Source organism: Lampris incognitus, chromosome 19, assembly GCF_029633865.1.
Source record: "Lampris incognitus isolate fLamInc1 chromosome 19, fLamInc1.hap2, whole genome shotgun sequence".
In the NCBI taxonomy this organism is placed as follows: domain Eukaryota; kingdom Metazoa; phylum Chordata; class Actinopteri; order Lampriformes; family Lampridae; genus Lampris; species Lampris incognitus.
The window spans coordinates 20,309,883-20,332,612 of NC_079229.1; the positions used below are offsets into that span (position 1 = coordinate 20,309,883).

Sequence of the window (22,730 nt, forward strand, 5' to 3'; positions counted from 1 at the left end):
TTCAGTATCATGGACAGCTCAACATAGAAATAATCTAAACCATTCCCCTAATTAAAAACTGAAACAATGGTGTTTTGTTTTGGAATAAGGATAAGCTGCACCTTTCTTGGCAACTACTAGTCTGCATTGACTAGCACTGTTTGTTATGCATCAGCTTAGATTTCAGCCGAGTGCCCAGTATTGGTGGTTCTTGTGTGTCATCTTTGAATGAAGTAACCACAGCTCACCTGGCCCAGGACCGGTGCATGCACTTCTACTGCTCTAGGCAAAAAAAACAATTATGCTGCTCTTCTATTTGCAACGTACACACACACACAAACCAGCAATAACATACAAAAGCCCATATGCCATACACACAACACAGATAGTCTTGTGCAACACTAATATACTCATATTGTCAACAATATTAAAGTATGTATGATGGACTATGCGAGCATTTTGCAGATCCATATACAAATAATGCACCAAACAGATCTGCATAATAACTCCAGTAACCTGGTTCCAAATTCCTTCGAGCAGAGTCGTGACAGCACGTATAGCTACACTACCGTTCAAAAGTTTGGGATCACCCAAACAATTTCGTGTTTTCCATGAAAAGTCACACTTATTCACCACCATATGTTGTGAAATGAATAGAAAATAGAGTCAAGACATTGACAAGGTTAGAAATAATGATTTGTATTTGAAATAAGATTTTTTTTACATCAAACTTTGCTTTCGTCAAAGAATCCTCCATTTGCAGCAATTACAGCATTGCAGACCTTTGGCATTCTAGCTGTTAATTTGTTGAGGTAATCTGGAGAAATTGCACCCCACGCTTCCAGAAGCAGCTCCCACAAGTTGGATTGGTTGGATGGGCACTTCTTTGAGCAGATTGAGTTTCTGGAGCATCACATTTGTGGGGTCAATTAAACGCTCAAAATGGCCAGAAAAAGATAACTTTCATCTGAAACTCGACAGTCTATTCTTGTTCTTAGAAATGAAGGCTATTCCATGCGAGAAATTGCTAAGAAATTGAAGATTTCCTACACCGGTGTGTACTACTCCCTTCAGAGGACAGCACAAACAGGCTCTAACAGGTACTATTTAATGAAGATGCCAGTTGGGGACCTGTGAGGCGTCTGTTTCTCAAACTAGAGACTCTAATGTACTTATCTTCTTGCTCAGTTGTGCAACGCGGCCTCCCACTTCTTTTTCTACTCTGGTTAGAGCCTGTTTGTGCTGTCCTCTGAAGGGAGTAGTACACACCGGTGTAGGAAATCTTCAATTTCTTAGCAATTTCTCGCATGGAATAGCCTTCATTTCTAAGAACAAGAATAGACTGTCGAGTTTCAGATGAAAGTTCTCTTTTTCTGGCCATTATGAGCGTTTAATTGACCCCACAAATGTGATGCTCCAGAAACTCAATCTGCTCAAAGAAGTGCCCATCCAACCAATCCAACTTGTGGGAGCTGCTTCTGGAAGCGTGGGGTGCAATTTCTCCAGATTACCTCAACAAATTAACAGCTAGAATGCCAAAGGTCTGCAATGCTGTAATTGCTGCAAATGGAGGATTCTTTGACGAAAGCAAAGTTTGATGTAAAAAAAATCTTATTTCAAATACAAATCATTATTTCTAACCTTGTCAATGTCTTGACTCTATTTTCTATTCATTTCACAACATATGGTGGTGAATAAGTGTGACTTTTCATGGAAAACACAAAATTGTTTGGGTGATCCCAAACTTTTGAACGGTAGTGTTTTTTCCAAATAATCCAATTTCAGCTACTCAAACTAAATAATACCAGTGGAATTCTCTCCTTTACAAAACTTTCTCACGTGCATGCACAAGTGCATATCATCAACAACATAAACCATGTCTAGAGAGCAAATAAAGCTTACCTTGCAGAAGTGTACACAACAGGCCTATGGCTCTTTTTTTTTCTCTAAGACAATCGAAATTGGTGTCAGTAGGCCAGTCTACCATTGGTTCATGAGAGCTGGGGGAGGGAGGCGGCTGCAAGTGCACTGTGATTGACATATTCCTCATTAATTCATTGTGCTTACAGAGCTCCCCAGAGAGGGTTATTATGTTGGTGAGTGAATCACAAGAGACGAACAAATTATTAAGAAACTTTACTCTCAGCATCAGCTAATGTTAATAGCATACATAGTTCCCTATCAGATTCCCTGCTTTCGCTCTACTTGTTCTTCTTCTGTCCCCTTACAGCAGTCGTTTTCCACTATCCACCGTCTCACAGAGCCACCTACTAGTGATGGAACGTAGTGTCTGTAACAGTCCATATACCAGACTCCATCTCAGTTGCATATGTGTCTGTAAACGCAACATCTCCCCCATTACTCATGGAAATACTAGTATCTCATTTTGACTGAACTTGGCCTAAGTGGCCTTAAACATTTTCCGTCTGTAATGTAACATTACCAGGTAACCTAATGTTCCATACTCACAAACCTTCACAACCCAGGATGTTGGTGTATAATTACAACTGTAGATCGTGTTATCTAAACTGAAACAATATCCAAAAGCACAAGGTTTCTATAACCAACTTAAATTCTCCATGGTAATTTAAGTAAGCCCTAAGTGCAACTGAAAGTGCGTCATGTAATTCTCAAGACACTATAATGTAGTAACTGAAATTCATATTACTGCCAACTTAACAATATAGAAGGAGACTAGGGGACTTGGCTGTGCGCGTTCCTCTTTTCCCTCGAAAATGTGCATGTGTTGCGCTGACAGCCTGTACTGATGCAGTTGGACCGTTCTGGCTGAAGAAAGTAATGTGGCATTTTTAACCGCTGCCTCCACCTGGCATGCGATTGTCACTTTGTCCAGTGTGATATTTTCCTCCTGGTGAAACATGGCCAAGGCCACCAATGGAAATAATTCATCATTAATGAGGAAAATATGAATTACATTCTCTAAAACATGAATATATTTTAAGCTTCATTTTTTCGTCAGGCACGAATTAGCAGACTAGACTTTCATTGCGCCAATTGCGACATCCATTTGTCTTAAGCAGCAATGGAGGCAAAAAAAGATGGTGAGAGAAAATTTAAAAAGTAGAAAAAGAAAAAGCAAGGGCAGAAAAGCTCTGTGTGGGAGCAGTTTAGTGAAATATTTAACCATGATGTGTCAAATGCTGGGTATGTCATATGCAACAGCTGCGAAGCACTGTATGTATATGATAAACACAAAACTGGTATTTCAAACATGGTGTAATACATTACCATATCATCACACTTACATATATCCCACTGAGAAATAAAGGTTATGGTAATCGGGTGCGGGTCTCTAAATCGGAGAAAATAATTTGTTCAGGTGGGTGGCGGGTGGATGATTTATGTGAACATGCGGATTCAGATGATGTCAGAGCCGATCCGTGCATGACTATTGTTGACTGTTGTTCCCCGTCATCTCTCTGGCTATCACCTCCTCTTCGCGTACGAATGGCGAAAAGGCACCACTCACTTATCACAATTTCCCAACATCATCCCAATCCTTCTAGAGTGATTAATTCTTTCCAAATAGAGCTATCCAAGTTATCTGATGAAAGTTCCTGTATTTTTTCATATCGTAGAGAAAAAATAAAACAATGTGAGTTTTTTCCAATATTGTGCAGCTTTAAGTTGTGGTAGTTCCATGCCAATGATTTTTGCTGCTCTCTTTACAGTCCTTTGAAGCAGTCTGCAGTCCTGAGCAGTCAGGTTGCCAAACCAGACTGTGATACAGCCTGTCAAGACACTCTTAATGGTACTGCCATAAAAGTTCATAAGAGTTTCGGTAACCAAAAACTCTTGAGATGTCTGAGAAAACACAGTCTCTGCTGTGCCTTCTTGAGGATTCAATTAGTGTTGAGACACCATGTGAGGATGTCTGTGATGTGTAAACTGAGAAATCTAAAACTGTCCACAATTTCAACAGATGACCCATTGATGGAAATAGGAATGTGATTTTTTCTGATCTTTCTGAAGTCAACAATGATTTCCTTTGTCAATTTTTTTTGTATTCAGCTTAGTTTCTGTATAGCATTGACTTCTGTATTCAGAATTGTTATCATTTATATAACCAAAGTTAAGTCCTGACTTTGGGAGGCCGTTTCGAAAACTGACAGAGACCAAACGGTACAAAGGGATAGGAATGATACTGCAAAACCCAACATCAGCTGAGTTCCCTTTAACTGAAAGATGCATTACAAGCCATGATGTCCCTGAATCTGTTGGGATGTAATAGTGGATAGAAATATGTGAAAAAATGTGAATTGTTATTAGCATAATGCCCACAATCTCCAGTATATGAAAAAAGTATTTTCAGAACAGTTGTATTTTTTTGTTAATATATTGGAAATGCTCTTCATTAAAGCTAAAAAAAAGTCTTCTATATGTAACTAATTTGTTTTACCTTTATCCTTGGGCAATTTTTATGTCAGGCATGAAATGCAAAATAAATGTACACATATGATCAGCTATATCTAAACAGTAATCACAACTGAAACCATAATCTAGTCTTCCTGTAGATTCATATAAAAAAAATGTTTACAAGGCACATTATCTGAGTTACGCAAGCAATAACTTAATCTCATTTGTGTTTGATTATATCAGAAACCATTGTGTTTGCTTGGGATTAAGTGTGTACACAGTGCACTCTTATTTCACTCTCATAAACTGAGGGGGTTACATTTATTTTAGGTGTTGCTTAGGTGTGCCACTGCTGTTTCGAAAGTGGAACTCTTAAGCTTTTCAGACAGATTAGTGGACGTTTTCTTGCTTAAACTTCTTCTTCATCTTGTACTGCTCTTAACACGTTAGTCCCAGTCACACAGGTCATACCCAACACAGACCTCAGTAAGTTTTTTCCAAATCCGTTCATTTCAATTTAAGTCAATTCTGCTTTATGCCTTCTAGTCTGTTCCAGTTATGTCAAGATTTTTGTCAAGTTAAGAACTTTGTGTGGCAGGACAAATCCTCTGACTGTATTTCATGAACATACAAAGCCCAAGTCACCCTCAAACAATGGTTTTAAGATAAACTTCTTAAAAGGGTCAAAAATGATATTTGTAGGAATTTAACCATCCAATTACTGCTATTTGGTCTTCTGGTCTGAAGCTGCAGATGAAGTCCAAAGTTGCTGTCAGATTCTTTTTCTTATTTATTGTTTTTTTTTTCTTTTCCTTTTTACTCTGGGAACTACTATTGTTGGCAAAAAAACAGATGGAAGATCAGTGTCTAGTTCAGGGACATACAAAGAGGCTCATTGAGGTGGAATGGTTCTCGTAGACATCCATGGTTCCATGCTAGCTTAGGACAGCACACATACACATATCCAAACACAATCTCACTCCCTCTTTCAAATAAGCCCAGAACACTGTAAAACATAGATTAGTTGTCATGACTGCTATCACTGGAGATCAGTGTTTTTTGTCTGACTTACCATGTTACTAAACAACATAAAAACAGTCAATGGGTGTGTTATGTTGCGGTGTTGGAGTAACAGTGACTCCTGGCAACTCCTGACAAAAAGTGGGTCCAAAATGTTTCCAAATCAACACAATGGTTATAGTGGACTATGATTATAAGTGGCAAAGAAGTTGAGTAGCTGAAAAGTTGCCTCATTCAATTCAATGCATTCGATAAAACCAAAAAGTCACAGTTCAGTTGGTCCTGCACAATAACTACTATCCAACATCAGGTTGATAAAAGTAATCTGATTCCAAGAGCAATGTGTTGCATCAAAACCACCATAAAAATTGGAATGAGTCTTTTTTTCCACACACAAGGTTGTGTGTGGAAAAAAGCTCGACATTTAGGAGGGAATTGTTAATTGGGTACAGGTGCACCTGTCTTTGACCATCTTACCAGTGCTAAGATCCCTTCAAACATATGAGTAAAAAGCTTTCACCAGGGGTCATCTCTCCAATAGACCTTTGTATTGCAGTCTACTGGTCATATTAACTTAGTATTTCAGTGAAAGTGGGTAGTGAATTTTCCAGCTAATTGGCTTTACTCCAGCTTTTCCATTCGTGACCTAAAAATGTACAGATAGCAAAGAACACTTGGTTTATTTTAGTCATTAATACCCAAGAGCAGCTGTCTTGATCTTATCTTGCCATATACACTCCTCTGTCTTTCTTAATCGTTGCATCACCAGTACACCTTCTCAACTTTCTCTTTTTGCCTGTGCCTCTTTTTTCATATTGGTTTACTCTATTGACATCGCTATTAAATAGAAACCATAGTGCTAAAAGGATTTTGCAAATGCTATTTTCCAAAACGAAAAATATTTCACTTTTATCATTTTGAATTTGACATAAATAGAATATTTCCCTCTCATTTTTTCCACCTGCCTCTCTTGACCTTTATCTCCATCCTGCTTTACTTATGTCTTTCTTCTCTATCCTTTGCCCTTGCTGTTATCCATGAGTACTATTACATAACAAGCCAGATGCTAATACCTTTAGTCTGGATAACAATGAGTAATTTCACAGAAAAGCTTGTATCCATTACCAATCCCAAAGATTTACAGCAAAAGCCTATAAGAGGTCATTTCACAGGCTGGATGTAGGATTAAGCTCCTTAAGGTTCCTGGGTTGCTCCAAGATTGTCCTGGACATGGACAGGCCACAAAAGGGACAAAAAAAGTAAAAATTGGCGATTCTAGTCCTAGAAATCCTTTGAAAACTTGTGCATCCAAAAAGATTTGTAAATATTTTAGAAGCTTGTTTATATGTTTTCAGCTGGGTAAATGTTTGATTATTGAGCTTGGTCACTGGCAAATATATTTACCATTGAGGGAATAATTTAAACAGTCAAAATCCAGGTTATAGCAATCTTAAATAATAATTGTTGCAAGGCAAAGACCAAAAAAAAAAAAAAAAAGAGTTCTTAGATCGTGAAAAAATAATGCTAAAGAAATAAGGCCAAATGTGATTAAAAATGTGTTAATGCGAAATGAACGAATGCATTATTACAATACCTTTGTGATTAATTGCTGTAAGATTTGTGTATCAGGTTAGTGGCTTTGAGAATGTATATTTAATGTCCTTGTCTCTCAATTCTTTCTCAACAGACCATGCTGACAGCCATATCAATGAGTGCAATTGCTACCAATGGTGTGGTGCCAGGTAGGATGTGGTGCTTGCGCATAGTTGAAATTTTAAAAAGAAGTTACTATTGACTCCAAGCAGCCCATTAGGTCTTTATTGCATTTATACAGTTAGGAGCTTGAAAGCTTTAATGATTTTGTGTTCCATCTTGGAACTTTTTGCAGTAGATAAGAGACAGAGAACAGTATCTAAAGGCTTAATAAATAAATGTTCCAAGACATGACAACACATGTTACCCAAAATTCAAAATTGGTTTGATAACTAAATTTCATCTTTTGGATATTATATCAGATATCTCTTCTAATTCTTATATATTTATCTATATTTTATTCTATTTAAGACAGTATTCTTCTTGCACTCACAACTGTAACACTAACACCAAGCTAAATTCCTAGTGCGTATAATGCACTTTGTGATAAAAGAATTTCTGACCCTGATTATAAGAAAATTATTTGGAATATATTTTGTAGAGTGAAGTGAGATGAAGTAAGCACAGAAAAATGTCCTTGTGAATGTTCAATTCAGCTAAATTAATTGCTTTTGTTCAAGCAACTGACAGCAGATATTGTCTCCTACATGTAGAAATTGGCAGCTGAGCGGAAATATCCTGACTTTTTGGACGAAGCCAAACTATTCATACGTATCTTTATAGAATGTTATGAATCCACAAATGTCTTTGAAAAGATGAAAGGTTTTGAAATTTCACGGGTTTTCAAAAGCTTCATTGTTGGAGGTTTTGCAAGATCCTACTGTTTTGCCCCCCCACCCACCCACCCACCCCAAAAAAAAAAAAGCTGACATCCTTAATGTGGTTTGTGTATGTTCTAATTTCTAATTTGTTTTTTTTTTTACACTCAGCTGGAGGCTCCTACTACATGATTTCCAGATCCCTGGGCCCAGAGTTTGGTGGGGCAGTAGGCCTTTGTTTCTACCTGGGCACAACCTTTGCAGGTTCTATGTACATCCTGGGTACAATAGAAATTCTACTGGTGAGTATGCTCATGTCACAATACTACTGAAACCACATAGTGATTATACTAGAATGTTTCCATCATCTCAGTTTGACCACAGCTTGTCACCCCCTTCTGCTTCCCAGTAAATAGCATACTTACTGCATGTATAGCCTCTTTACCAGTTACAGCCAATAATTTATCTGTCTTTCCTTCTATGCCTGTCCTCCAGACTTGCATTGTGGCTCAAATAGAAATCTTTATAGAATTAAATAACAGCTTAAAATCCTCTCTTACTTGTCTTGAGTGTCCTGACCGTAACTTGTTGGCAAGATGTAATAAGGTGGAAATTTTAGCTAATGTCTACTAAAACAGACATGTGCTATTGACAGTACTGAACTAAAAGTCTCTACAACCAACTGTATGTTCTGTTTGGGGGTTTTTGTTTATCTTTCCTTACTTTTCTTCTACCTATTCAGACATACATTGTCCCTAAGGCAGCCATTTTTGTGACAGAAAAGAAGGAAGAGAAGGTGGATGCCTTGCTCAATAACATGCGTGTCTATGGGACCTGTTGTCTGGCACTGATGGCCCTGGTGGTCTTTGTTGGGGTGAAGTATGTCAACAAATTGGCCCTAGTCTTCCTGGCCTGTGTCATCCTTTCCATCTTGGCCATCTATGCTGGGGTCATCAAGACCATCTTTGAGCCTCCTGATTTTCCGTGAGTCCAGTCAGATGAAACCATATCTTACACTTTAATCCAAGTTCAAGTATTGCTCGATACTCTGCTAGTTTGGCATTAAACAGCCATATTATTTGTGGATATTTAATTTCCCTAGCCAGTGATAATTTCAAGTTCTCAAATTTTTGTCATCTAAGGTCATGTAAAAAACTGTTTAGGATGCATGTAAAGATGACCAACTCTCTTTCATCCCACTGTTAGTCTATGCGTATTGGGAAACCGCACCCTTCAGAGCCACAACTTTGACAAGTGTGTGAAGACAGAGGTCATAGACAATGTGACAGTCACAACCGAGTTGTGGAGTCTGTTCTGTGATGGACCCCAGCTGAATGCCAGCTGCAATGAGTACTTCAAAAACAATGATGTGACTGTGCTGCAGGGCATCCCTGGACTGACCAGTGATGTCATCTCAGGTTGGAACATAGTTTTCTCCAAAAATTTTCACCTCTTCACCTCCATTACTTAAAACATGTGTGGCGGCACCTGTTGATGGTATACAAGTGTTCCTCTTATATTACTGGCTATGTTAATTATGATACTCCTTCATATTACCAAGTAAAAATATTTCGCTACCTCTCTATGTATTAAAGATGATATTTTTTTCTAGCTGTGCTTTGAGGTAGGCTGTATTCAACTTTGGGGGCGGCGCAGTAGTTAACATGGTCGCCTCGCAGAAAGAAGGTCCTGGGTTCGAGCCCCAGGGTTGTCCAACCTTGGGGGGTCTCCTGGGTCTTTCTCTATGTGGAGTTTGCATGTTCTCCCTGTGTCTGCATGGGTTTCCTCCAGGTGCTCCTATTTCCTCACACAGGCCAAAGACATGCAGGTCAGGTGAATTGGCCATACTAAATGGTCCCTAGGGGTGTGTGTGTGTGTGGGGGGGGGGGTTGTGGGGGTGTGTGTGGGCGTGGGCCCTGTGATGGCCTGGCAGCTGTCCAGGGTGTCTCCCCGCCCAATGACTGTTGGGATAGGCTCCAGCATACCCGTCACCCTGAGCGCAGGATAAGCAGTTTGTATAATGGATGAATGTATCCAACTTTGGTACAGTAAGCATATAGAACTTGCATGTACAAGTTGAATGTATTTTGATTCTGAGACATTTCTTAGCTCTCACACAAACATTTATCATTTTACAGCTGTTTGTTTAAAGTTTTTGCCAGTATAGAACCTCTTTCATAGTACAAGTAATATCTTGCTTAATACCAACACAAAAGAAAATATACATTGGTATACATGCTCATGTACATAACCACAGACAGATGCATATATAATCACTATGACTCACAATCTGATGTACTGGTAAACTGCAATAACTGAACACATGGCTCCAAATTAGATTAGGGTGCAAACAGTGCAGCTGTGATACTAGTGTGCTGTAACAACAGGTGTAGAGCAAGTGAGCATGTCACTGGCTTAACAATGCAGCATTAACAACCATTTCACTAAGATGTGTAAACTGGTTCCTGGCTGACGCTAACAAAAGAGTTTGAGACAAAGAATGGAGTAAGACAGGGATAAATAACACAGAGATTAATCGTGACCGAGTGTTAAAAACACAAGATAAGCGGGAAGGAGAAAAGAGAGAGAGAAGTTGAGATATACCTAAGAAAGACAGAGGGTCTCACAGAAAAAAAAAGCTATATTCAGTGATCACAGCTGCAGTCAAAGTGTTTTTGATTATAACTGTATCCAGATCAGGAGGACAGGTTATGAAACAGCTGCCTGGAATGAACTTGTTCACCACTCTGCTGAACTCGGTAACCCCATTTCAGGTCTACTTTGTGCAAACTGCTTGCCCCAAATTATCCCTTATTTTATTCACATATTTATACATTTTAAGTATCTCTGCAAGGTTCACCTGTTTTATTCTGGCTGGTATTAATGGAAATGTTCAAGTTGCTCCAGGATCATGAAGGGAAAAACGAATACTGTACCCCATAGATCTATTCAATCACAACCAGTTTGTGCTTTAATCTTAATGTGATGTAATCTCCAGTCTTGGAACTGCATGCCTTCCAGCTTCAGAGCAACCACGTTAGGTTTCACTTTACTGAATTTTTTTTTCACTTCACAGAACACGTCCATTTAATCTATAAACAAAAACACATTTTAAGTGTTAAACAACATGATGCAAACACTTTTTGACACAGTAAGCTATTCACCTCTTTACAGGAATTCGGTCTTGGATAACGATAAGTCTTTAATGGTATAGCACATTTTAAAACTGTTACACTGTGCTGTATGGCAGAATAAAAAACAAGATGAACGAACAGTAAATGAAAATAAAAAGCTTACCAATAAGCCGTTATATTCCTATTCAGGAAATTGGTCAGGTTATGAAACTGTGGGCCATGACAAACTAGTTTTGACTCCCCCCTTAAGCACCTCCGCATTCCTCTCATTCATGTTGTTATGGAACTTGGTAGATGTGTGCAGTTGCTGTGTGATTTCATGACTGTGTGATTGTTTTATGTTGTCTTATTTTTCTCATCTTCCATTTTAATGCCCCTCACTCTCTTCCCCGTTCATCCCCAGTTGCCTTTTTTCCACTTCATCCCCACAATTTCTTATTCACATTGGTTTTCACATCAAACTTATGGGTCTCTGGTCCCCTGGGTATGCTGGTTGTAAACGAAACACCAAATTTGTTCTGTCTGCTTCTCTGTCCTGTCTTTGTCATCATTTACAGCTACTCAGTTGTTGGCTTGCCTGACTCCAGCACTGTGACTGACCCTAGTGGTTGACAGCTTAAAAGTATTTCCATGCAGTTAAAGTTAGGAGATAGAAGCGATTCACTCACTCAAGCCTACTTTGTTCCTATTGTTTTGGTTTTGATTATCGTGGCTGTTGTTAGAGAGTAGATTACATGTTGTAATGTTTCACTTCAAAAGAGAAATGGATGAAAATCTGATTGGCTGCCAATGGCCAGTGTGTGGAAAATTTAATCCTGTGGTCAACTTTTCTTTAGAAGAAAACTGGTTCAAAATATCTTCTTGGTTAAGTTTCCCTTGGCTGCTCAACTACATGGCAATTCAATGCACTTCCAGAAATAAGACTGCTTTGGACACTGGTCACTGGTACTCCGTTTATCTGTAAGCAACATAGAAAATAATAGTTCTTGAAAATATGAAAATTAGTTCCTCTGGGCATACTAGTAGACAAATAATTGTCTTTACAGTGTAACTTATACCTCTATAGTTAAGCGTTTCTGAAAACCCTTTATACACAACTCAGTAGGTTGCATTGGTAGGAAATAGGAGCCAGTAAATATTGAAAAAGTCTGCCAGGCTATTAACGTAGTCTATATGATTTGTTGTCTCATTATCCAACTGTTTTTCTTGCTGTATATCTCTTTTGTAGTAAACATGTGGTCAGACTATGGTCCACTGGGTATGCTTGTGGAAAACAAGCGCCTGCCTTCATTTCCAGCAACCAACACCTCCCAGGATATCTACATGCCCTACGTGGTTAATGACATAACTACCTTCTTCACCCTGCTTGTTGGCATCTACTTTCCCTCTGTCACTGGTAAGATTGTGAAATATGGCATAAACACCCTGGGATTTTACTTTCTTTTAGTAGATAAGTAATACTTGGGTTAAACAAATCCAGCTGGGCTAACAGGTTTTTCATTCATTCACATTGGAGGACTATACTACCTTTACATTTTTTTTCATTTAACAGAAACTTTTATCCAAATACGATCATAATACCATCATCCTAACTCACAAAGGTTCAATATAATGATATGTGGAGGTATATCATATGTACTTTAAATTGTTTAGTGCCAGCATTTTAATATAGGTACACAGTTTGTGTCAGGAACGAAGACTGAATGACTTAAAATAGACTTAGTTTTTGTACTGAGCTGACCTAAAACCAATCATGCTGTTGCACTGAAAAATACCATCTTTTGTTGTGCGCTGTGATTGATGCATGTTAGGTATCAGCTGGTATCATCCTGATGCATTGTAGAAAGCACATTACTATTTGTCCTTCCTGAGGTAACACAGTATTTGTTTGATTATCTACTTTTCATGGTATTCTAGTCTACTAATTTTTCTATTTGTGCAGGTATCATGGCCGGTTCGAATCGGTCAGGTGATCTGCGAGATGCTCAGAAGTCCATCCCAATTGGAACCATCCTTGCTATCGCCACCACCTCCGTCATCTGTATCCTAAATCCATATTCCGTGAAACTAATTTTTAATGTGTAGCCAAAGAATGAGGACTTTGTATTTCTTAAGTACTGATCTCTATTACTAACCAGCACAGACTGAAAGTGCTGAAACTGAAAAAACAGAAGTTCAAAAAATTTAAAGTTTCTCATTTATCTGTTTTATAGATATCTATTTTATCTTGTATTTAAAAGGTAATGCATATCAGTGTATCTACTTGGGAGGTGTTACCCATAAAAACAAAAAGGCTTTGTGTACTGACTGACTGCGTCTTTGGTGGTTTCCTGAACTGTATCTCCTAAGATGTTACCTGCGTGGTTCTGTTTGGTGCCTGTATTGAGGGTGTGTTGCTTCGAGACAAGTAAGATTTAAAATTATTCAGACTATGTTTGCATGTGTTTGTTTTAGTGGCCATTTTATACCTAAGTGGCCAAGTTAAGTATACTTTGTGTGTATATTAAAAGTGATATACGCTGATATATGTATTTGTTAAGTTCAGTGTTAAATTCAAAGCCTAAACCCTCACTGTAAGGAAATTAGGTGCTCCCTGTCAAACAAGTCATCATTTTTCTGGCTTTATTTAGATTTTTAGTTTAGGTGTATTTTTACTTTAAAATTTACACCAACACTGACAGCTGGCCAGTTACCTTATATTAAAAGACCATGAAAGATTTATCTGGTTCTAAGGGACATTTGTCTGCACACGAATACCAGGAAAATGTATATCCTATTTCTGTTGGATCTTGGTGTTGCTTTTGACTCTGTCAGCCATGCAATACTACTGGAAAGACTGGAAAACTGGGTTTCTGACACAATCCTAAATCAGTTCAAGTCCTACAAGATGGGGACTATTTTGTTTTTTCTTTTTTTCTTCTTTGTATTGAGAAATATTATCATTATTAATGTTATTAATCTACTATTTTGTAGATTGTCTCATTTGACAACTGCATATCCGAGTGAACTAGCCTGGGCCTTATTTATTAACCTTTACATGTTGCCTGTAGGCCAAGTTATGCAAAATAATAAAATCACTCACCACAACTATGCAGATGACACCCAAATTTACCTAGCTCTTTCACTGAGTTACTATGGTCCCATAGATTCACTGCATCAGTGCATTGACCAAATCAGTGACTGTATTTGCTTGAATTTCCTTCAACTAAATAAATCCAAAACTTAAATACTCGTCTTATCATCACATTATTTATATATCTCATAAATCCGTTATAATTCTGTTATCCTGTTTCAATGTATTCTATAAATTGTTTTCTATTCTGTACACACAACATCCATTGCACGTCTGTCTGTCTTGGGAGAGGGATCTCTCCTCTGTTGGTCTCCCTGAGGTGTCTTCCTATTTTTTTTTCTCCATGCCAAAGGTTTTTTTTTTTTTTTAGGGAGTCGTTCCTTATCCATTGCGAGGGTTTAAGGACAGGATGCTGTATTGCTGTAAAGCCCACTGAGGCAAATTTGTAATTTGTGATAATGAGCTATACAAATAAAATTGACTTGTCTTTGGTTCCAAAGGAGAAATGTTAAAAAGTCAGTGCTCATCTTGGTTCCCTGTCTTGGAAGACTAAAAACCAAGCTAGACATCTTGGCGTAATTATGGACTCAAATCTAAATTTTAATAGCCATATCAAGTCAATAACAAAACCAGCTTATAATCTTAAAATTGTTGTCAGAATTGGAAGATTATTGCCAACACAAAACTTAGAAAAACTTATCCGTGCCATTTATCTCCAGAAGACTAGGCCACTGAAATGGTCTTTTTCGCGGGTCTCCAAATAAGCTTCAGGCAACTCCAGCCCATTCAGAATTTGTGCTAAAAGGCAAAAAAAGCTGATCACATTACACCTATTCTCAGGTCCCTGCAATGCTTTCAGTACTGCTGCTCATTTACAAATCTCAGCAGTGTAGGACCAAAATGCATCTCTGATTTGCTTATATCATATAAACCTTCTTGACCTCTCAGGTCATCAGGAAATAGTCTGCTAACTATTTCTGGAGTTAAAACAAAACATGGTGAAGCAGGATTTAGTTATTGTGCCACATATAGCTTGAACAATCTTCCAGAAGATATGACTTCCCATAACTCTTGACGACTTTAGAATTAGAAAAAACTAAAAACTTTTATGTTTTCCAATGCCTTTAACTGGATCTTCAGCCAACTGACAGTTGTAGTTTGACAATTTTTCAATTTGCTCTTTGGTCCTGTACTTTAACCCTTTTCATTCTATTTATGTTTTTATCTTTTAACATATTTGTGACTAGCTGCTGGGATAGGCTCCAGCATCCCGCGACCGTGACAGCAGGATAAGCAGTTTGAATAATGGATGGATGGAAAATATTTTTTTTAATTTCCTAATCTTTTTCTTTTAATCTTATTCTGTATTTTGTATTAAATGTGTTTATTCCTTTATATAAAGCACTTTGTATTGCCTTTTTGAATGAAATGTGCTATATGAATAAACTTGCCTTGCTTTTGCCTTGCATTAAAACCTTTTGCATAGCTTAATGAAAATGAAATATTTTTAGTAATGCTGTGCTATAAAATTTGTAAAAAAAAATTTTTTTTTTAATTCCTGGGTTAGTGAAGCTCTAAGAACCCATTTGAGAATCCTGATAATGAAAGCCAAATTAAATTGTGCACTCCATGGAATTACGTATTTTTTGGTATTGTGTTTCAGGTTTGGTGATTCTGTGAAAGGGAACCTTGTGATTGGCACATTGTCCTGGCCATCACCTTGGGTGATTGTGATTGGCTCATTCTTCTCCTGCTGTGGGGCTGGACTTCAGAGTTTGACTGGTGCCCCACGCCTGCTGCAGGCCATTGCACGAGACGGCATTGTACCTTTCCTACAGGTCTGACTTACGCAAACAATTATTCTGTGTTCTTTCTGTTCTTTGACCCTTTCAGTGTTCAGTCACATACACTACATCCTTCTCTACTCATACACTAGTGTTAGTGTTCTATAACTGTGTGGTTCCATTGGGTTTTTTTTCTGTTCTCTTCATTCATACATGTTCTGTGTACATACTTTTATGTGTGAATACTTGCAAACATGTGTGATAGGTTTTTGGTCATGGGAAGGCAAACGGAGAGCCCACCTGGGCTCTGCTGCTGACTGCTGGTATCTGTGAGATTGGCATCCTTATTGCCTCCTTGGATGCTGTGGCTCCGATCCTCTCCATGTCAGTATCTAAATATGCACTATCTATGCTAAAGACACAAGAAAATGTTAGAACAATTGGTCTCTCCATGAAGAGACAAGCTTGGTAAATACAAATTAAAGCTATTCAAAACATTGAAAGAAATTATAATCCATTCAGAAATAAAAATTAATCTTTGATTGTAGGCATTTTACCTACAGATCATGGTATCACATTTTAGTATCAGCAGTGTTTCACTATAATTATTTTAGCTTTTTACCAGCTTGATATCAGATATCTGCGTCATATTTGCATATTTCTTGTTGTATTTACGTGACTGTCTGAGATATGAGTAATGCACAGAACCATTGCTTACAGCACTCATTAATTTTCTTAATATCCTTTGGACCCTCTGTCTTCCTCTCTCAGGTTCTTCCTGATGTGCTACTTATTTGTCAACCTGGCCTGTGCTGTCCAGACACTGCTGCGCACACCCAACTGGAGGCCCCGTTTCAAATACTACCACTGGTGTGTTAACCTCGCCTCTTCTTGTGTGGGTGATGAGTGAATATATGGACAGCCAGATAGAGAAACTGAAGTGTGGATGAATGGACTGATGAATGAATTATTCAAGTACTTCTTGAGTGTCTTGTCTAAATGATAAAATTCCCTCCTGTACACTGTGAACAGACATTTTCCCTTTGCAGTGCAATCTGCACATGCACAGACACACCCATGCATGATTATTGTCAGTCTGTGAATAGGATAATGAATGCCTTAGAGCTTGAAGCTCAGTGTCTTGGGAGTCTTTAAACTTGATCCCAGCTACTTTTCTGGTACAGGGTACGTACAGGGTAGTTGAGGTGATCAACTCTGGCTTTTCTCATGAAGATTCTCCCACACATGCAACAACTCAAACCCAGGTTATAAACACACGAGAAGCCATGTGATTCTGTAAAGGGCCAATGAGGAAAGAACAAACATGGATGGAGACAGTATGACTGTATTGTTTATTTACCTTATATAGTTGCCCTGTCTGAATTATGTCTTAGCTGCTGATATGTAGCAGATATGCGCCATCAAAACTCTCCTGGAGAGCTATGGTTCTTGGTTAAATCAGCCACTGAAGAGCATGTGCTCTGTTATGTCACACACACGATAGCTTGACTCAGTGGCCTGCAGAGTCTGCCAGTGGCCTGCGAGTTAGTTTTGGCTGTGGTGAGGGCCATGGTGTGTCTGATCCAACAGGATTTGGCTGGGGTCTTAGTCTAAGCTAGGACCAGCTGATTTTGACCTTTGTTTGTACGTATATGTGTGTGTGTGTCCCCAAATGGAGACTCACACTCCTAAACACACACATACAAGCAAATGCAGAGCAGATGAACATGCACACACACGCCCACAGACAACTCTAGCGTGAGGGAGGGTGTTTGCCAAGAACAGTGCAGGTAGAGGACAGTACAACACAGTACCACACAGGCATCAGTATTCAAGCCACTTATGTCTACAATTTGAGGTCCATTTCCTTGTTTCCAAAGTATATTTTTCCAGAAATTATGGAATAATTAAATTATGGTTTTACAAATGGCAGTAAGAGTTGTTGATGGTGTGTGTGTGTGTGTGTGTGTGTGTATGTGTGTGTGTGTGCGTGCGTGCGTGCGTGCGTGCGTGCGTGCGTGCGCGTGTCCCTCCACAGGGCCCTGTCTTTCCTTGGAATGAGCTTGTGTCTATCTCTCATGTTCATCTCCTCCTGGTACTACGCTATTGTGGCAATGGCCATCGCTGGCTGCATCTACAAATACATTGAATATAGAGGGTAAGATCAGTTTTGTTTGCCGTTTTTTTCTGTTGTGTGGACTAAATAAAAATGAAGAACTACAGGAAGCATATGTGCAAATCTTTTTTAAAGTTACAGAAAATTATTTTAAAACTCTGTTTAGGAAATAAGAAATTTAGTTTTTGGAATGTCTGCTCTGGTACTATTGTACATCATTTGAGATTTATTGGAGTTTCATGGAATTTTGAATACAACTAAATACCAAAATAGCCACAAAAGAGCGAGTGGGAGCCACTCCAGTACACAAAGTTTTAGAATTGCTAGAATTGGTTTGTATTTGTTTTCTTTCTCTTTGTTGTTTCACTTTAATCCTTTGATTTGTTCTCTCTGTTCATTCTCTTCCTTCTCTCATAAGTGCGGAGAAAGAGTGGGGTGATGGAATACGAGGTCTGTCTCTCAACGCTGCCCGCTATGCTCTCATTCGACTTGAGGAGGCACCACCACACACAAAGAACTGGAGGTATAAAGTATACCTGGCTGCAGCCTGCAGAACGGGGCGGTGTTCATTGTCAAGTGTTTAATCCCACCCGCCGTTTGATTTGATTGATTTAAGTGTTGAATGTGGGCGGGGTTAAATATCAGTTTCATTGGTTTGGACTTGGGTTTGGTAGGGTTAAAAGGGTTGGGGTTAGGGCTTGGTGGTGGGGTGGATGGATGGGATTAAACGTTTGACATTGAACCCTGCCCCATTCTGCAGGCTGCAGCCAGGTACTTTTCGGAGGTTTGTGTGTGTATGGGGGGGGGGGGGGGGTGCACATGCGCGCACGTGTGTGTGTGTGTGTTTGGCTTCTTTCCAATGCCCTCGGCCAAACAAAAATAACGGAATCAAAATAGTAATAAAGGTAATGTGTCCTCACATTTAAGATTTTTAATACTGATGTTGGTTCCAAATGCTAGGAGTCAGTGATAGAAAGAGACCAACCAAGGAATGGGCAGGTAGAGAACTTCATTAATCTCTTGGTACCTAAACTCACACAGGAGGTTTAAAAGCGCCTCACACTTTTTTAAATTAGCTTTATTTTTGTATTTGTTTGTAAAGTAAAGAGCTTTATACTTCAGGGAAGTTGTTTTTGCCTTAGACTTTTAAAATGTCACAGAAAAATTATTGTTCAGCTGCTAAGTCAAATATTTTAAATTCAACTTAAAATATTATCCACTGGGTGTCTGGGAAGGGTAGCGGTCTATTCCGTTGCCTACCAATATGGGGATCGCCGGTTCAAATCCCTGTGTTACCTCTGGCTTGGTCGGGCGTCCCTACAGGCACAATTGGCTGTGTCTGCAGGTGGGAAGCGGGATATGAGTATGTGTCCTGGTCGCTGCACTAGCGTACTCTGGTCGATTGGGGCGCCTGTTCAGGGGGGAGAGGGAACTGGAGGGAATAATGTGATCCTCCCACGTGCTACGTACTCCTGGCAAAACTCCTCACTGTCAGGTGAAAAGATGCTGCTGGTGACTCCACATGTATTGGAGGAAGCATGTGGTAGTCTGCAGTCCTCCCCGGATTGGCAGAGTGGGTGGAGCAACCACCAGGATGGCTAGGAAAAATAGGGTAATTGGCCAAGTACAATTGCAGAGAAACTACTACTACTACTACTACTGGGGGGGAAAAGGGGGAAACCCCCCCCCAAAAAAAAGATATCATCCACTGAGCAGCCCTCTTCTCTTGGTCCTATCCCCAAATTATTTTCTAAGAAATTTGGCTCTGATGCAATAGCTATATTGCATGGGATGTTCTTCCACTTTCTTTGGAAATAAGTCAGGTTAATGCTGTTGACCATGTAAGTCAGAGAGTTGAATACAGAGTAATGGCAGCTTGGATGGGCTGTGTATTAATCTGTTCAGTCAGCCAGCTTGGACTGATAAGCAGGGACAAGGTGCCTTTTCCAGCTATGTATCACCCATTTGAGATACATTAGAAGTGATTGTCTTCTGTCACTTTTTTTCCATCTTTGATAAGCACTATCATAATGATGTTACTTAACCTGCCATCTCTTCTGTTTCTTTCGGTCCAGGCCTCAGTTGCTGGTGCTGCTGAACCTGGACTCAGATCTAGGAGTTAAACATCCTCGCCTGCTGTCCTTTACCACTCAGCTGAAGGCAGGGAAAGGCCTGACCATAGTGGGGAATGTTCTGGAAGGAACCTATCTAACTAAAGATTCGGAGACCAAGACTGCTGAGCAGGTGCAGTGGAAATAATGATCACACAGACTCACACAACCATACTTACACATGGACACTGCTGTCAAGTTTTTTTTCCTGTTGCAAACAATTTTGTCCTACAAATGCACCTTAAATGATAACTTTCTTCACTTCTCGTTGCCTGATATATAAACTCATGTGAATTCATGATACGTTGATATGATACATAGCATAATATTAGCCAACAAGACGAAACACTGTCGGTCAAAATTACCAATCAGTTTTTTACAGCTTCTGAATGTTGTTGTGGCCTATTTATCTTAGGTGAAATATAAATTGTAGGTCCCACATTTATTCGTAACACAACATCCCATATGATCTAGATATACATGCTGAAACACTTCCTTCGGCACTGTTGGCCATGGGGGGGGGCAGAGTCTTAAGACTTGCAGAGCAGTGGCAATAGACGGGCAAAGGGGAAACAAAAGAGGAGTGAACAGGATTTCAAGGCTTATGATGAGCCTTATCCACCTGCAACTTGGTCTGACACTGTCACCTACTGGCAACAGAAAGCAATTTACCACAGGGAATATTGTAATGCTTTTTTGCAAGGTGATTTGAGCTTGTCCTCAAAAGCAATTCAATTTGATGGATTACTTAATGTGCTCAAAGCAATTACTGCGAGTAAAGTTAAGGATTACAGAGTAATTCATGGACATCGCTTAGAGTCATTGTTGTGAACTGACTTGAACCAAAAAGATTTCAGGATTTGAGAGGTTTTGAGGTTTTATGGTGAGATGGTGTTTATGCTAAAAGCACCCAGCAGAGCGGTGCAACCCTGATTAATGCCATTTCTAGTCAAAATTCAAAATGGTGCCAGATGTAAAAAAAAACAATAATTGATCGTTCATTGTTTCGTATTGAATTCTGTCCCTCCTTCCTTCCTTACTCCCTTTCTTTCCTGCTTCCTTCCATTATTCCCCAATCCTATTCTCCACTTCCTCTGTCCACCTCACACATTCCTTCCCTTTTTTTCTTTCCTGCCTTCCCTCTCACACCCCGATGTCTCCACTCGTCCAATCCACCCAGAACATCAAGTCAGCCATGGCAGCGGAGCGCACCAAGGGTTTCTGCCACGTGGTGGTGTCCTCCAACCTGAGAGACGGTTTCTCGCACCTCATCCAGTCTGCAGGCCTGGGTGGCATGAAGCACAACACAGTCTTGATGGCCTGGCCCGGTACTTGGAAGCAGTCCAACGACCCCCAGAGCTGGAAGAACTTCATAGGTGGGGAGAGCATCGGGTAAACCAGATTGTAGTGGAGTGGAATGAAATAAAATGGGGTTCAATAGAATTGAATGTGAACAGAATGTCAACCTGAAAGACCTGCATTGGTGCAAATGGAGAAGCAGATCAAAATAAAATGTAATGCAGTGGTGAAATAAAGCCAAACAGAGTGGAATCACACCGGCAGAAGATTTTTATATGCGCCTATTTATATGTGGTGTCTGGATACTGCTTGGCATCCTGTGCATCATGTTCTTCATAGATTTTATAAGTCCATTATAATTCTGTTATCCTCTTTCAATGTTGTATTGTGTAAATTGCGTAAACACAACATCTATTGCACGCTGTCCGTCTTGAGTGGGAGAGAGATCCTTCCTCTGTTGCTCTCCCTGAGGTTTCTTCCTATTTTTTCTCCCTGTTAAAGGTTTTTTTTTTTAGGGAGTTGTTCCTTATCTGATGGGAGGGTCTAAGGACAAGATGTTATGTTGCTGTTTAGCCCACTGAAGCAAATTTATAATTTGTGATATTGGGCTATACAAATAAGATAAATTGACTTGATTTGATTTGCCTATGGAGAATTAGACCAATGTAGAGCAGCACCACAGAACTAGTCATAACCCCATATTCACTCCAGCTGGTCATATGTCTCATCATGTATTCGTCTGTCTGTTTTGATTTATTTGTCTACCTGACTGTCCGTCCATCTAAATCATAAATTCTTAGATGCAAATTGCAGACATCACGCACTGTTAACCTTTCTGCATTAGCCCCTCTCTCATGTAGTTGTTTGTCATCCTATTTTCTCTCTTTCTGCTCTCTATTCATCCAGAGACTGTACGGGAAACCACAGCAGCCCACCAGGCCCTGCTGGTGGCCAAGAATGTGGACAGTTTCCCCACCAACCAGGACCGTCTAGGAGAGGGCACCATTGATGTATGGTGGGTCGTACATGATGGAGGCATGCTGATGCTTCTGCCCTTCCTGCTGCGACAGCACAAGGTGATGCTTAACAAAAATGTGACGCTTAACACACGTTTATTACATATTACAGCTAAAAAGAGCATTGATACAAACCTGCACAGAAAGCATTCTCAGTATTGGGCAGGAGCCATCTAAGTGAGGTGTTGTCCAACATCACTTCTTATGGTCAGTTTTATATTGTAAATATTCCAGAATGGAAGCAAAAGGAGTCAACCTCTGAAATGTATTTATCAGTTTCAGGTGTCTGTCAAGGGCGCAAGCTCAGCTTGTGCAACCTGGTACATCACGTACACAGGAATTCTGGTTATCATGTACACTGGGTCATCTGAATGTCACCTGACAAATCCTCAGCTGTACAGCTGCTGTAC

The 22,730-nt window shown here is 39.5% G+C and overlaps 1 protein-coding gene across 3 annotated transcripts in view; it reads left to right on the plus strand.

Moving 5' to 3' along the window:
- slc12a7b (solute carrier family 12 member 7b) overlaps positions 1–22,730 on the plus strand; it is a 95,439-nt gene that overhangs the window by 57,658 nt on the left and 15,051 nt on the right. For all 3 annotated transcript variants that reach the window (XM_056299915.1, XM_056299916.1, XM_056299917.1), the window contains exons 5-19: positions 7,064–7,118; positions 7,959–8,089; positions 8,530–8,771; positions 8,994–9,205; positions 12,150–12,317; positions 12,864–12,962; positions 13,271–13,328; positions 15,658–15,832; positions 16,044–16,162; positions 16,550–16,648; positions 17,817–17,936; positions 18,313–18,417; positions 19,970–20,138; positions 21,186–21,381; positions 22,211–22,380. In XM_056299915.1, coding sequence (XP_056155890.1) covers positions 7,064–7,118; positions 7,959–8,089; positions 8,530–8,771; positions 8,994–9,205; positions 12,150–12,317; positions 12,864–12,962; positions 13,271–13,328; positions 15,658–15,832; positions 16,044–16,162; positions 16,550–16,648; positions 17,817–17,936; positions 18,313–18,417; positions 19,970–20,138; positions 21,186–21,381; positions 22,211–22,380 — 2,118 coding nt within the window. The remainder of the gene's footprint in view (positions 1–7,063; positions 7,119–7,958; positions 8,090–8,529; positions 8,772–8,993; positions 9,206–12,149; positions 12,318–12,863; positions 12,963–13,270; positions 13,329–15,657; positions 15,833–16,043; positions 16,163–16,549; positions 16,649–17,816; positions 17,937–18,312; positions 18,418–19,969; positions 20,139–21,185; positions 21,382–22,210; positions 22,381–22,730) is intronic.